Below are 13,804 nucleotides of genomic sequence, written 5' to 3'. Positions count from 1 at the left end.
TTGTACTTGATTGTGGTGGAAAGCTTTCTGACGACGAGACTTGAGATGTTAAAGATAAAGGTGTAAAGTCACTAATAGATTATAGAATTATGTGGAACGATAGAAAACATTTTTAGTTAGTAGGAGTAAGATGTGTGAAAATGCATGGAAAATGAAGATAGGTGTATACAAAAGAAAGGAGTGGTAAGACTATCCAGGCAAGACAGAAAAACTACCGAGTGCCTAAAATGCCTCTTAGGAATCTATATTAGTCAGGTTTTGACTTTGTACTTGCTAGCCTTGGATATTGAAAAGAAACATATGAGTTTTTGTGAAAACAAAGAAAAATCAGTCAAGTGATTGTAAATCTTGGCATCATATAAAGATTTTTCATGCTAAGGAAACTATTTTAAAAGCGGGATATATGAGAAATGGTGAGTGGGGCTACATAATATGTTACTCGCATATGTAATTTACTTGGTTTAGTTACTGGTGAGGCAGGATACCATTTAGACTGCATGGAAACGTTCTACCGTAAATCTTCTGGTATGAAACGTGCAACCACCAGATGTTTGTCACTTTTAGAGGCAATCAATCACGGGTTTAACTGCTGGAAGAAAAATTCCATTTACTTCAGGGGAGATTTTTCAGGGATATGATGGCAATCAACCAACTGATAAAGGAATCAACTCTGATCTGACAGAGACATATGGACAAGACATTGTTATTTCTGTGAACAAAAAAAGAAAAAAAGTCCTTTGTTTCCATCACAGAGGGAACATAGTTCAGACTGATTCTTAGTGTAATAAAAACAGAAGCCTTGATGAGACAGAAAAGCAGCTTCAGATTATAAATACAGCCGCCAACATAACAGGTGTATGAAACTAATCAGTATCCACCACCAGAAAACTTCTTAACGTACTTGGATTCACTTATACAGTAGATAATCTCATCTGTCTTATCAAAAATATTATATTTGAAACAAAAAAGGAAATAAAAGAAAGTAAGATAAAAAGTATACAGCCATTTCACATGCTATCCTAACAGCAGCCTAACCAAACCCTTTTATATGCCCTCTACAAATGGGTGTTGTTCATTTTATTCAAAATCATGGTTCTAAGTATCTACTGTATATGCTCTCTATCTTAGTATTATGTGCGTACTATGCTGAGGCAGTCCTCTTCAAATTACCAGCTATGGAGCATCTAGGCATGGAACCTCCGACTGACCCATTTGCACAGTTGGCCTTCAACCACGCTGAAGTGAATAACTGCACCGTTATTGGATTCAACTCTTTCCACAGCATGGACTTGACTCTACATGGCATTCCTCTAAATAACCCTAGTTTAGATAGGCAGATCACTAGATTAGAGTAGATTCCTAGTTTGCCTTCAGTAGACAGTTTGGTCGTGTTCCCCGTGGAAAATAAGAATGCAAGAGGATTGATACATAAAAAAGTCAAAGATTTTGCAACTGTCAATCCAGTTTCCCCTTGTGTATCAATAACAACAACGAGACATTCTTTTCTTACATGCATTTACCAGGGCTGATACTACAGTGCTTCTGCTTTTTTCACACAAGGAAAATTGAAGTTCAGAAGCCTGTTGGAAAAGAATGAAGAACTACAAGGTCTTATTGCTATGTTTAAAAGCCCACCTGTTGTGTAGATGGCTGAAGTAGGGAAGGCTTTCATTCTTCAGTTATATTCGACTAATGCATTTGAATCTCATTTTGGTCCAAGATATGGGTACTTTACCCAGTCAGTCTACTCCCAGCAGTGTTCAAATACTGACATGATTGTTGATAAAGACTACTGTGATGATCCAATTGATGCCACATTGAAAAGAATCCTACAAAATAACCAATTGTATATCATGATCTTGCTACAAATAACCGGATACCTTGTCTTGCAATACACAGCAAGAAAACTAACACTATCATAGTAACCAATACTTATAAATAAAAAAGCACCCTGAGAGTGTTGACCTCCAGGCAGCTTATTACTTGAAATCAGCTTGCCTTTTATTTGGACCAATGAGCCATTTTAATCTACCACTTAGGCCAGACAGCCTTAGCAATGAACTGCTAGCCTGTATGACCATGGGGTTGAGACAAATTTGAAGTCTGTGTGACAACCATGTGCGAACTAGGGGTTTAGGTTAGGGTTCATTCGGTTGACCTTTTGTTCATCCCTGACCTTGAACTTTGACCTAGGACTTCCAAAATGTATTCACTTCCATGTCTCAACATAATAATTAATCCCTAAAAGTTTCACTACTCAATGAGTAAAATTGTGGCCAGGAACTTATTCCCACACAATCAAACAGACAAACGGACAAACAGAGAAGCAGGACTGAAAACATAACCTCCTCCCAATTTCGTTGGCGGAGGTAATTATGCAGCCATAATTGGTATAGCAATTGCAATAACTGATAATATTTTCTCAATTCTAACACCCAAACGGTAAAACATCACAAAATGAATAGTAGAGTTTTCATAAATAGATTTTCTACAAATGAATTTAATTATCGACATTATTCTTTCTAAAGTAAGTCCCAAGCGACTTCCCCATTATTCAATCCTAGGTTGACTGGCTTAATGATGTAAGAATTGAAAGGGTTGATTTAAGACATGAAGTACTTCAGAGTTGAACACTGAAAATGTAAGAAAGGCGAGTAAAAGGTTAAAAAAAAAAAAAAAAAAAAACGCAGACGTTGATATAACTGCGAGATGTTGCCGTATAAAGATGGAAATATGGTGGAAATCAGAGTTTTTGATATATATTTCGATGAGGGGAGGGTTCCCAAGAATTGGTGACTAAGTTAACTGCTCTGATGTACGTTATGTGGCTATGCTTGATAAACGTAACTGGGGTACACCAATGAACATAAATGGTAAGATTTTGATGAAGTAAGTATGAAGCAGTCATTGGAAAACTATGCTTGTGGCATACTGAAGCTAAATGTAGATTATAATAAATTTGACAAAGAAGCAGTGTGGAAGGTGTTCAAATTACATATCATAGATGATTGACAGGTGAGGGTAAATGAGACTAATTGAGTATATGTTTGATAGCTTAGGCAGGTGAGTAGCTGTTTTGATGTAACAATGATGTAATGACATTCTTTATGGATTTTCAATTTTTATGGATGAAGTGGTGTGACACATCAGAGAAAGGACAGATAATCTTTTCAATAATACATTGCGTATTGGGATACTGAAGAGAAACATTGTACCAGCTGGTTAGAAAAAACTGAAAGCAACTGAAAGATGAGAAAGTTGAGAGTAATATGGGGCAACGGTAAGATAATGAGAATAAATTGAAACAAGAAAATGGTGAACTGAAAGTTAGGGTGGATGCTGTGATAATGAACTTATATCAGAATCTAACAAAGATGTAATGGACAATGGTCAGATGAGAGAATTGAGTCACGGAATAGGAAAGGCAAGAAAGGTAGCAGGATGTGTGCAAAAGATTGGTAAGAGACTCGAGTTGTTCATGAATGCCAAGGGCAAATATATATTAAGTGATTGATGAAATATATTATTTTTGTGCGGATGAAGTATGAATGGTTAGTGTAAATAACATAGAAAAAGGTTAAATTTTCCAAGATGAACTACTTGTAAAGCATACTTAGGTTAAGATAATTGAGTAAGGAAGAAAAAATGGAGTTATACAGAAGTAGTAGAAAGGTTTGCATAAGTAAAGGGATGGATCAAAGTATTTGAGGTGGTTGTCATGTTGAAGAAATGATTATATGTAAACCAGTTAATAAGAAGAGTTTACAGTTCATAAGGGTGTATGTATCTTTAATCGTAAGAAATAAAAAGGGTTTGGAAGCCTTCGCATATATTCCCTTTTTTCAGTGGTAATGTACGTTATTATCAATCATTCTGTCAGAAAGCTACAACACTCGTAACTGGCGTAAATCTATGAAGTTTTTATATTTGTCAGTTAATTAGATGTACTGGTTTCGTCACCGAGAAAGGGATTTTATACATTTTTACCAAACCATTATTATGGACACAATTCCAGCCTCTTAATCTGTATGTCATAAGCGATGGACAGTATGTATCACAGCCGATTCTGTAAGTTCATTGTATCTGTCATTAATCAAATATGTGTTTGTTTCAGGTTCAACGTATGGTTTGTAATCTTCTTCTCGGCGTTTTTAACCAAATATGTGTGACAGTTAATATTTTCCAACATTAAACCAGTCACTGTTTGTCTTTCATATATTTTTTCCCGATTTCTTCTAAGGACGGCCTTCCCTTAATAGGAATGTCATCAAACATATATATCGAATTCTATTGTGTTCATCAATGTTTGATTTGTATTTCCCTCTTTTCCGTCCATGAAATGATTTTATAATGTTCTTATTCATGATGAAAAATACTCTTTCTTTGCAATCATGAATGTTCCAAATACTTAGGAATATTTTCAACACTGCGTTGTATGTTTTTCCCTTATCGTGAGACATTCTTTACCAATCAATGCAAGTTTTAAATGGAATCTGACAGAGACATTTCCTTCCCTGGGTTTTCCATTGAAGTCCAAGTGTTTATTAGATGCAAACACAGTTGATTTCCCCCGGCTCTTGGATCTTCGAGTCAGGGATGAGACGATTAGTTTTCTGCAAACATTCTCCGAATTTCTCAGAGGTTTCCGAACCATCTCTTAAGGATTTAAGTCCAGACTTTTATACATCAAGAGCAGTATTGACATCTACTGATTTGCATTCTATCGAAAGAAGAAGAGGGGTCGTTTGGCCCTCATTAATTGCGCCTTGAAATTATTCAACAGATAAAATTGCAGTATTAAAGTTATTCCACAACCTTCCAAAATGGATGTCTAATATATTTTCCATTCAACTATACGGTTATCAGGCACTGGACTTTCCTTTTAGTAAAGGATTTACATGTTGGCTTGATTCACCTTTTTATAGAATGAGAACCATTTGAAAATAATTTTATTATTTTTTTTAGAAGATTCATTATATTCAAGGGAACAATTGATTACGGTCTGGTAATGGTTCAAGTCTGGATCTAAAGCTAAGATTAATTTAAAATTTCCTACATTCAGAATGTAACTGGTGCGTATTTAAAGGAAGCTATAGCTTTCGTTAGTTTGTTAATGAAAACATAAATGCCCCGGAATAATCGGTCAATGTTATGATGGATTAATGCTTTGAAATCGGGGAGGAAAATCTGAATTACTAAAAGAATTTGTTTAACTATATTGATATCAATGATTGAGTTTTGCAATGAACAGAAGGAAAAACACTTAAAACATATAACTTTTATGGAAATATAGCAAAACATATATTTATCATTATTCTCTTGATTACTTGGGCACACTATTTTATTTGTTATCTCTTTCTCTTGTTTTTTTTGGAATGGTGTGTTAGGCAGGCCTGATAGAAGGGCCTGGATGCCTAGTGGTTTAATAAGTGGTTGTCTTATCCTTATCTCTACATAATAATTTACAAAACCATCCTTACTGTCCTTCTATCAGTTGAAGTGGCTATCCTGGAGGGTACTTAACCTTGCATGGTGCATCGGCCCCATCATAATGACTAATTTTATCCGTCATCTCATCTCTAGTGTATGGGTTGTATATGTCACTTATATATTTCATTCTACATATTGCTTTTGTTATCGTTACTGTTAAGTTCGTTTTCAAGTATGATGAATCTTTTTTATGGGTTTTAATCCTTATCCTGTCTGGACACATTGAGCAAAATCTGGGGCTATTACGTACTAAACTTCGCCAGTGTCGTCTACTATATTGCAATATTTGTGGACTGCATACCAATATTCAAGACTTTACAGTTAGTTTACTTAACTTTAAGGGCTGCTTTGCTGATCCTATGCAACAGGAGAACCCTACCCTCTACAGGACTTTCACATTCATTTTATTATATACATTCCAAGCCATTCGGAATTTCACGCTGCATATTGCTCGTTTATTGTCAAGTCTTCTCCAGACAGTATGACATTCTTTTATGCTCAAAAACTCTGATTTGTCAAATGAGGCACTCATCTGAGCTTCTTATCCCATGTTCCAGGAAACCTATAATTTTAAAACGGGATGTCATTCCTAGGGTAATGGGAAGGGCAGTGTATATTACGACAGAGTACTCTACTTATCAAAAGTCCTGCTTTGAATGCGGATGTTATGAGATTCAAGGAATAAAAGTTTGTGGCAGGCAGATCAACTTCTATTTGTGTTCGGTTTACTGGAATTCAGTCCTGGATGATTCTATCTGCAATTGTGTTTCTACCATTATGGGTAAAATACAAATACAAGAAAATTGTAGAAATGCCTCCTTTGTTTTTGTGGTGATTTCAATGCTCACCACAGGAAGTGGTTAAATTCTTTATCTCCTGCTGTCCACCAAGTCTTAAGAGCTTTGGACATTTCCTCAGAATCAGGTTATGAGCAAATCTGAAGTGAAGCTACTAAAAGGTTGGGTAACTGCTTGGGCCTAGTATACACTGACACCCCTGGTGTTATAGCAAGTAATGTTTGTTCTGAGTTGAGACATCTAAGCATGCCTTGATTTTATTAGTAATTAAGACTTAGCAGCATGTCCCTGATATGTCAGTCTCATGTAAGATTCATATTAAATCTCAGGTAGAGTTGAATGGCATTTTGAGTGATCTTTCATATTTAAATTGGTCATAACTGTACAGAAGTATTGAACTTGTTATTATTTTGAATGAGAATCTGGTTAACATAATTGATAGGCATAGCCTTGTTCATGAGCTGTTTATCAGAGAGTTGATGCTTCAACGGAAAAGTAATACAATTCAACCATAAAAGAAACCCTTTCTTGTACAAATAGGGACATAAGTAATGAGTTACCCTTAAATCTGCAGGCTTAGATGTTGATGGAACAATTTTACCTTTATTTGAATCAGATGGCTCTGTCACTCACTGTTCAAAGGAAAAAGCAATTCCTTTGGCTGATGTATTTGACAGTAAGCAGAGCAGTGAGCAACCTTAAATTCCTCATTCTTCTTTTGATAAGGTTAAAGTGAACTATTCTGTCCATGAAATTAAAAATCTCTTGATGAAACTTGATGCTTATGGAAGTGTAGACCCAAATGGCATTTTTTCTTTATTTTCATGAAGACTGCTAAATACCTACCTCCAAAATTACCTTTTATTTTTGGTAAATTAGCTAGAAGAGGTTCTTTTAGCAATTGTTAGAGATTTGGTAATCATACTATATTATGTGAATATTTGTGGAAGCTCTAGTATAAAGTTTTCGAACAAACTGTGGCAAAACTTCTAGATAACTATGTTGAAGGTAAACCTATATTCCCTAGTTTGCAATTTGTTTTTCATAAAGGCCTTGGAAAATGTGATGTCTTTCTTACAATCTCCCATGTACAGAAATCTCTTGATTGTGGTCAGGAAATTCCTATGATTGGCATTGATTTTTGTGCTGCCTTTAAAAATGTTAACTGTGAGGCCGTTGTTTTAAACCTTAAACAGTTGGGAGTGGCCGACTCTTTTTGTAGCATCATTATTGAATGTTTGGGTAATAGATTGAGGGTATAGGCCAATTAGTTGCCGAAAGTTCGCTATAAATAATCCACTTTTAACATTTTGCTGCCAACAATAGGCCGTAGGTAACAATTCGCCACAGATGACAGCTCGCCACCAAATGATGATATACAACTAAGGATAAAAAGTCATGAGGAAGAAAAAAAAGTTGATTCAAAGAACCAAATGTATTTCCTCTAAAATTAGGTCATGTAAAGAATAATTAAAAAAAAAAAGAATCTTATAATTACATTACACTTGAAAAATATGTACTATACCTCTTATATAAATATCGAATACAATGTCTCTCCTTATATTCATATAGATTTTTTTTTTTTTCAATTCTTTTGTCTATATCTTGGTACTTTTTCAACTTCGTGGCAGGTTCATTCTATGTATACTAATCTCTACTTTTTTGTTCTTTGTGTACTGCTTCAGTAAACTTCCACAGTGTGGAATGATGTATTCCTAGTTCATAAGTTTTCTGTGACACACTTCTGATATGTTATTGGTTCAATCGTCCTCATTTAGCATTGTTTCATCAACACACCATAAATTTGAGGGAATAATGGGTTCCTTCTGGTCCCTCGTCGGTTATAAACACCCACTTAGTTACACTAAAACCAATTTAGTAGAGTTTCTGAAATTAGCAATTTTCAAAGAAACACCAAATACTAATAATATCTATTAGTAATAAGTTTGCTGGATGCAAGTATTAATAGTTTAGTAATTTTCTAGGAATAGGCTATTAGTAATAACTTCTATTAGTAATAAAAGTTCGCCTGTGGCTGCAAATATTTGGGGGTGAACAGTCTTTGGCGGCTAATTGGTGGTGGTGAATTGATGATGGTGAACTGTGGGCGATGAATTGTCCATATCCGATAGATTGCAGAGTTGTTGTTGATTGGCACCATGGTGAGTACAAATATTTGATATCTGGTGTTCCTCTGGGTATTACTCTTGACTCATTACAATTGATACTATATACACATGTTAAGTAGTTTGGCTTAGAAAACAAGCTCGTTGCATATGCAGACGATGCTACTCTCTTTGCCTAAATTATATCCCCTGGATGTGATTTTGGGGCTGCTGAATCTCTTCATAGAAAGCTAACTAAAATTAGTGGATGTTGCAAATTGTGGGAAATGAAGTTAAACACTAACAAAACTCAAAGTATGTTAAGGACAGGGGTGTGCGAGGTGCTTATTACCAGAAAGGCAAGTTTATATACACTGTCTTGAGCCCAAATGTCACAAAAATTCAAGCACAATTATAAGCTAAAGCAAGATTAAACAGGTTTGGTTATCAGTGAAAATCTTACAGTGTACAGGATACGCAGGTTTTATGCGATATTTGGACACCTTGGCTTTTTTGCTATTGATGTTAATTAAGAAAGCTTTCAGTGTTAGACGAATCATATGGGGCTTGTAAGTCTGGCAGCATGGAGTAATTTTTTCTTCCATGTGAGGTAGACACTGTGGATTGTCGGAGGAGGTTACAGGCGGAAAAAAATTGGCAGGAACGACTATTTCCGCTGCCGAGACATCCAGGGCATCATTAGGAGTGGTTCAGATTCCAAGGATGAACCAGGGAAGCTGAGTAAACCAGTTGGAGTCAATCCAGCGGGACATCAAAGATGCTAAGTGCTTGCGATAAAAGCTTTTAACCATTCCTTTAACTGCAGGGTTGTTGGCAGTTGTCTGATATAGGGTGATGTGATGAAGATTCGGTAATGATGTCCACAACTGAGAGGTGAAAGTGGTAACCATGTCAGAAGTAATATGCTCAGGGATACCAAATCTCGCCATCCTACATGAGAGTAAGGATAATGTACATGAGGCACATATTGCTGATTGCATGGGAATGGTTTCAGGCCAACAAGTGGAGCGGTCAATGACAGCAAGCAGGTATTGATTTCCTCGTGATGTGTGTAGGAGACCTACTACATCAACGTGAATGTTGGCAACACTATGCTGAGGTTGAGGAAAGATGCTCACTCTTAAATCCATGTGCCAATGTACTTCTGAAGTTTGGCATGATGTACAGGTGGGGACCCAGTCCTTAGCATCCTTAGTAATGCCATGCTAAATGAGATTGATCTTCAGTAGCTGTGCCATAGATTGGCACAAGGGATGTGAGAAGCCATGCTTGAAATCAAACACCTGATGGTGCATGAGAGCAGGTATCCATGGTCGAGGTCTACCAGTACTGATATCACAAAGGTGGGTGGCGATAGAGTCTGCAAAGGGGACGTCTTCCCAATGGAGGGATGTGCAGGATGTCCTAAATGTTTCGGTATTGTAGATATTTTCTTTAGGCTTCTATCAAGACTTTATAATCCATTCTCAGGTGAATGGATTGTGATGTGTTTCCTGGTAGAGTATCAGCAACAGAATTTATTTTTTCAATGATGTATTTAAGGGTACAGTTGTACTAAGCCACGGACAAGAGATGTCAGCGTTGACGGGTGGACCAAGTGTTGGACTGTCGAATAAAGGCATGCACCAGAGGCATGTGGTCTGTGCAAATGAAGAAGGGTGTACTTTCTAATAAGTAGCGAAAGCGACGGCCAGTCAATTGTACTGCCAAAAATTCTCAGTTGAAGGTAGTGTAGCCGTATTCTGCGTAGGACAGTTTTCTACTGAAGAAGGCCAATGGGTAGGTCAAGCCGTTTACCACCTGCTAGAGTACTGTACTAATAGCAACATTGCTGTCATTGGTGGAGAGATTGAGAGGGGCATGTTGCACGGGAAAAGATAGAGCACCATAGGTTTATAAGACATCCATTGCGTTTCAAAAAGCCGTTTCTTGAAGGGGACTCCACTCCAGGTTTTTTGGCTTGCCCTTGAGGGAGGCATAGATTTGTGCAAGAGTGGCAGTGATGGTTGGCGGGAACTGGTGATAATAGCTGATCATGCCCATGAATTCATGCAGTACTTAGACGGTGGAGAGCGTGGGGAAGTTCTGAATGGCTGCTATCTTCTCAGGGAGGGGAAGGATGCCTAAAGAATGATACAGTGCCCTAAGAATGATACATCGTTGGCACCAAACGTACATTTGTCGTACCGGACTATAATGGTGTTATGTTATAGGCGTTCAAGAACAATACGTAGGTGATGGAGGGGTTACTCTTTGGAGGCAGAGAACACAGGTTTGTTGTCCACATATAATGCGCAAAATGGGAGGTCGCTTAAGACGGAATGATTTAAATCAGTGTCAAAATTTTAGCACTAGCATTTTAGCAATAACATTTTAGCACCAGTTTTTTTGGTGACAAGGTTTTTATGGTGATGAGTTTTTTTGCCCCAAAAATAATAAAATATATTGAGAGCATAAAAAACTACCTTTCACAACTAAGTACATATCTAGCTACCTATTTCTCTTTCACCTGAAAATATTTTGAGATTATAGAAACTGCCTGTTACTGCTAACTACTTATCTAGCTACCTGTTTCTCTTTCACTTGAAAATATTTTGATATTATAGAAACTGCCTGTTACTACTAACTACTTATCTAGCTACCTGTTTCTCTTTCACTTGCAAACATTTAAAAAATACAGAAACAGCCTTTTACTTCTTCCTACCTAGTAAAATTTTATCTTCACTGAGTCTCTCAAAAAATTTTAAATAGTTGAACCCATCTGCAGTAAGGGCGGAATAAACCGGAATATTTTCACAATGAATATCTTTGTGTTCGACAAGCATAGCAAGAAGGACCCTAGTATGAAATTTAGGATATGTGATAACGAGAAAGAGTGTAAAACCCGTATTCACAAAAACAATGAAGTGAAATAAATGAACAGTCTCATGGCGCTTCAACAGCTAGAGTATAAGTACCTTCATTTAAAACTAATCCAATGCGTTGGCCTGAATAGTGTCAAGATCAGCCTTAAGCAATTAATCGAACCATGGGTGGTAGTGACTGAACTGATTCATAATCCCTCAAAAGCAGTGCATATAAAAATATATACAGAGTTAGGAGTACATCAGCCAGTTATATGAATGATAATTGATGGTATTAGAAAAATTCAAAAGAGCAGAGATGTATATTATAAATGATTGGTTGCTGAAGTTAAATATGTGAAAGCTGACAAGTGCATATTAATAAAGTGGTAGTCATGGTGGTCTTGAGGATATCCGCTAAGTTCATGGGCACCTGATAACACCCATTCCAAAGGTAGATAATGGAGAAAACTTTCGCTTTGTACAAACAGGAGGTAACGCCGGCGATGTTTGGGAGTGGGTAGTGATCCGGTTCTTTCTGCATGTTCAGATGCCTGTAATACCTACAAAGGCTCAGGGAGCCATCCTTCTTCAGAGCGATGTGTAAGGGTCACAACCATGGGCTCGACGCCTTTTGGCAAAGGCCCATTTCTTCCATTTCAACATACATTTGTTTAACGGCTGCCTAACGATCCATAGCCAGACACCTGCATCTGGAGAACACTGGGTGTCCAGTCGTCTTAAAATGGTAATAAATATCATGTTTGATGGAAACCTTGGGTGTTTGGATGGAAGTCTTCCAGGCACGACATGAGGTTGTTGGCATAGGCATCTGTCGGTGCACTAATATGAAGAGCGAGGTCGTAGGGTGCCGGTTTAAGAGGTGTCGAAATGCACGAGTCAACGTTGACTAAGCGTCGATGCCCCATATCAACAAGGAGGGGGATTTGTGCGAGGGAATCTGTACCAAGTAGCCGCCACGTTACATTGGCTACAAGGAATTTCCATTGCTATTTGGCACTCTTAAATATGTGTGAGTGTCTCGTACCCACGGTTGGGTAACTTAGATCCGTTGGTACCTACCATGTTGAGGTCAGCAGGCTGGTAATGACCACATCGTGTCCTGGAGGGTGATCTCGGTAGAAGGAAATGGCAAGCACCAGTGTCTAGCAAAAAACTATACGCGTGTACTTGCAGCATGTGAAAAGAAAAGATTAGTGACAGTTGAGCCTACCACCACAAGAGATGGCTTACTTCCATATTTTTTGACCACTAACAACACTCTGCACATTTCTTCACAACAGCCCCAAATCTGTAGTGGTAGCAACAGAACTGCAGCTTATAGGTGTCAGTGGCTTAAGAAATCACTGGTTGGGTCGTGAGCAAGGGGTGGCATATGTGAGTGATGAGTGGCTTTGTTGCTGCTGGGGTATATAAAGAGGCAGGCATCTAAATCCTATCCTATTCACGTTGGCTTTGGTCAGTGTTGATTAGCTGTCCTCTTCGTCACAAGTGGAGGCGTTGGTGAAGATCTTGAAGGTGGTGAAGTGGCTGTCCATAAAGGAGTCAACTTGTGTCTACAGGTACTACCTGGGCAAGGTAGTGACATCGGGGATGGCAGCTCTTGCACTTCCTGATGAGAGCCATCTGCAGAAAGTTGTAAGTGAGCCATACTGGCCATTTCTCTAAGGGTGAGTGAAGCCTTTTGGTCCCCCAAAGGTTTTGAAAGAGCTAAAAAGGCACGGCTATACTGGTGGCAGGCGAGGGTGAGTACTGCTTCAGGTGGTATATTTTGAGCAAGTTATACACTATGGGTGTTTCCCCTTGGTACTTACAGTTGGAGATTTCTGGGAAAGTGTCCTCAGGGAATCCCTGGTCCTTGCTTGGGTGTGGCAGGATCCATTTAAGAATGGGTCTGCTAACTCGCAGGTCAAAATCATATTGAGCTCACATGAGCCCTTAAACTGGGTCGGGCTCGTATACAGCAAGCAATCCAGGTTACGGATTTGGCTTAAAAGGGAACCCAAAATATGTCCTTCAGTTTCTTCATATTATATATCTTGTCCCTAGTGACTTCTTTGATACTTATTAATCTATTATATGGTTAGGATTCCAGCATATCAATACCAGTTGTCTTTTACACTATCTCATTCGCAAACAATACTTATGGTAAACGATACTTTGAAAAGAATTTTCCTGCTTCAACTCTTCTGTTTAAATATTGTCTACACAATGCTGAACTATTGCGTAGATTTTGCTTGCTTTAACATGAAAGGAAAAACAAAGTCTATATGTTTAGACATGCGTTTAATTTTCCGAGAAATGAAAGTTTAAGAGAAGTCTGGAAAGAGGCTTGTCGACGGTTGGATGAACTTAACCTGGATCATACTGTGAATTGCTCTGTGCTTTTTGCAAGGATGTATTGTCGACGACAATTTGAGGTTCAAACTGCAAAACAATAGTTTTGTTTCTGGTTCTCCCATTCGGGAAATATAATGTCAGAGGAAGATGAATGACTTGATGCTATAAATTTATGTTCAATGTTTGG

At 37.7% G+C, this 13,804-nt stretch overlaps 1 protein-coding gene across 1 annotated transcript; it reads right to left on the bottom strand.

The window, feature by feature from the left end:
* Positions 1 to 9,102: 9,102 nt before the first annotated feature.
* LOC137639300 (uncharacterized) lies at positions 9,103 to 9,543 on the bottom strand. The gene has a single exon (XM_068371581.1). The coding sequence runs from the start codon at positions 9,541 to 9,543 to the stop codon at positions 9,103 to 9,105; it is 441 nt and encodes a 146-aa protein (XP_068227682.1).
* Between the last annotated feature and the right edge of the window lie 4,261 nt (positions 9,544 to 13,804).

Source organism: Palaemon carinicauda, chromosome 4, assembly GCF_036898095.1.
Source record: "Palaemon carinicauda isolate YSFRI2023 chromosome 4, ASM3689809v2, whole genome shotgun sequence".
NCBI classification, from domain to species: domain Eukaryota; kingdom Metazoa; phylum Arthropoda; class Malacostraca; order Decapoda; family Palaemonidae; genus Palaemon; species Palaemon carinicauda.
The sequence above is the reverse complement of the archived record's forward strand: the minus strand, read 5'-3'. Positions and strand labels throughout refer to the sequence as shown.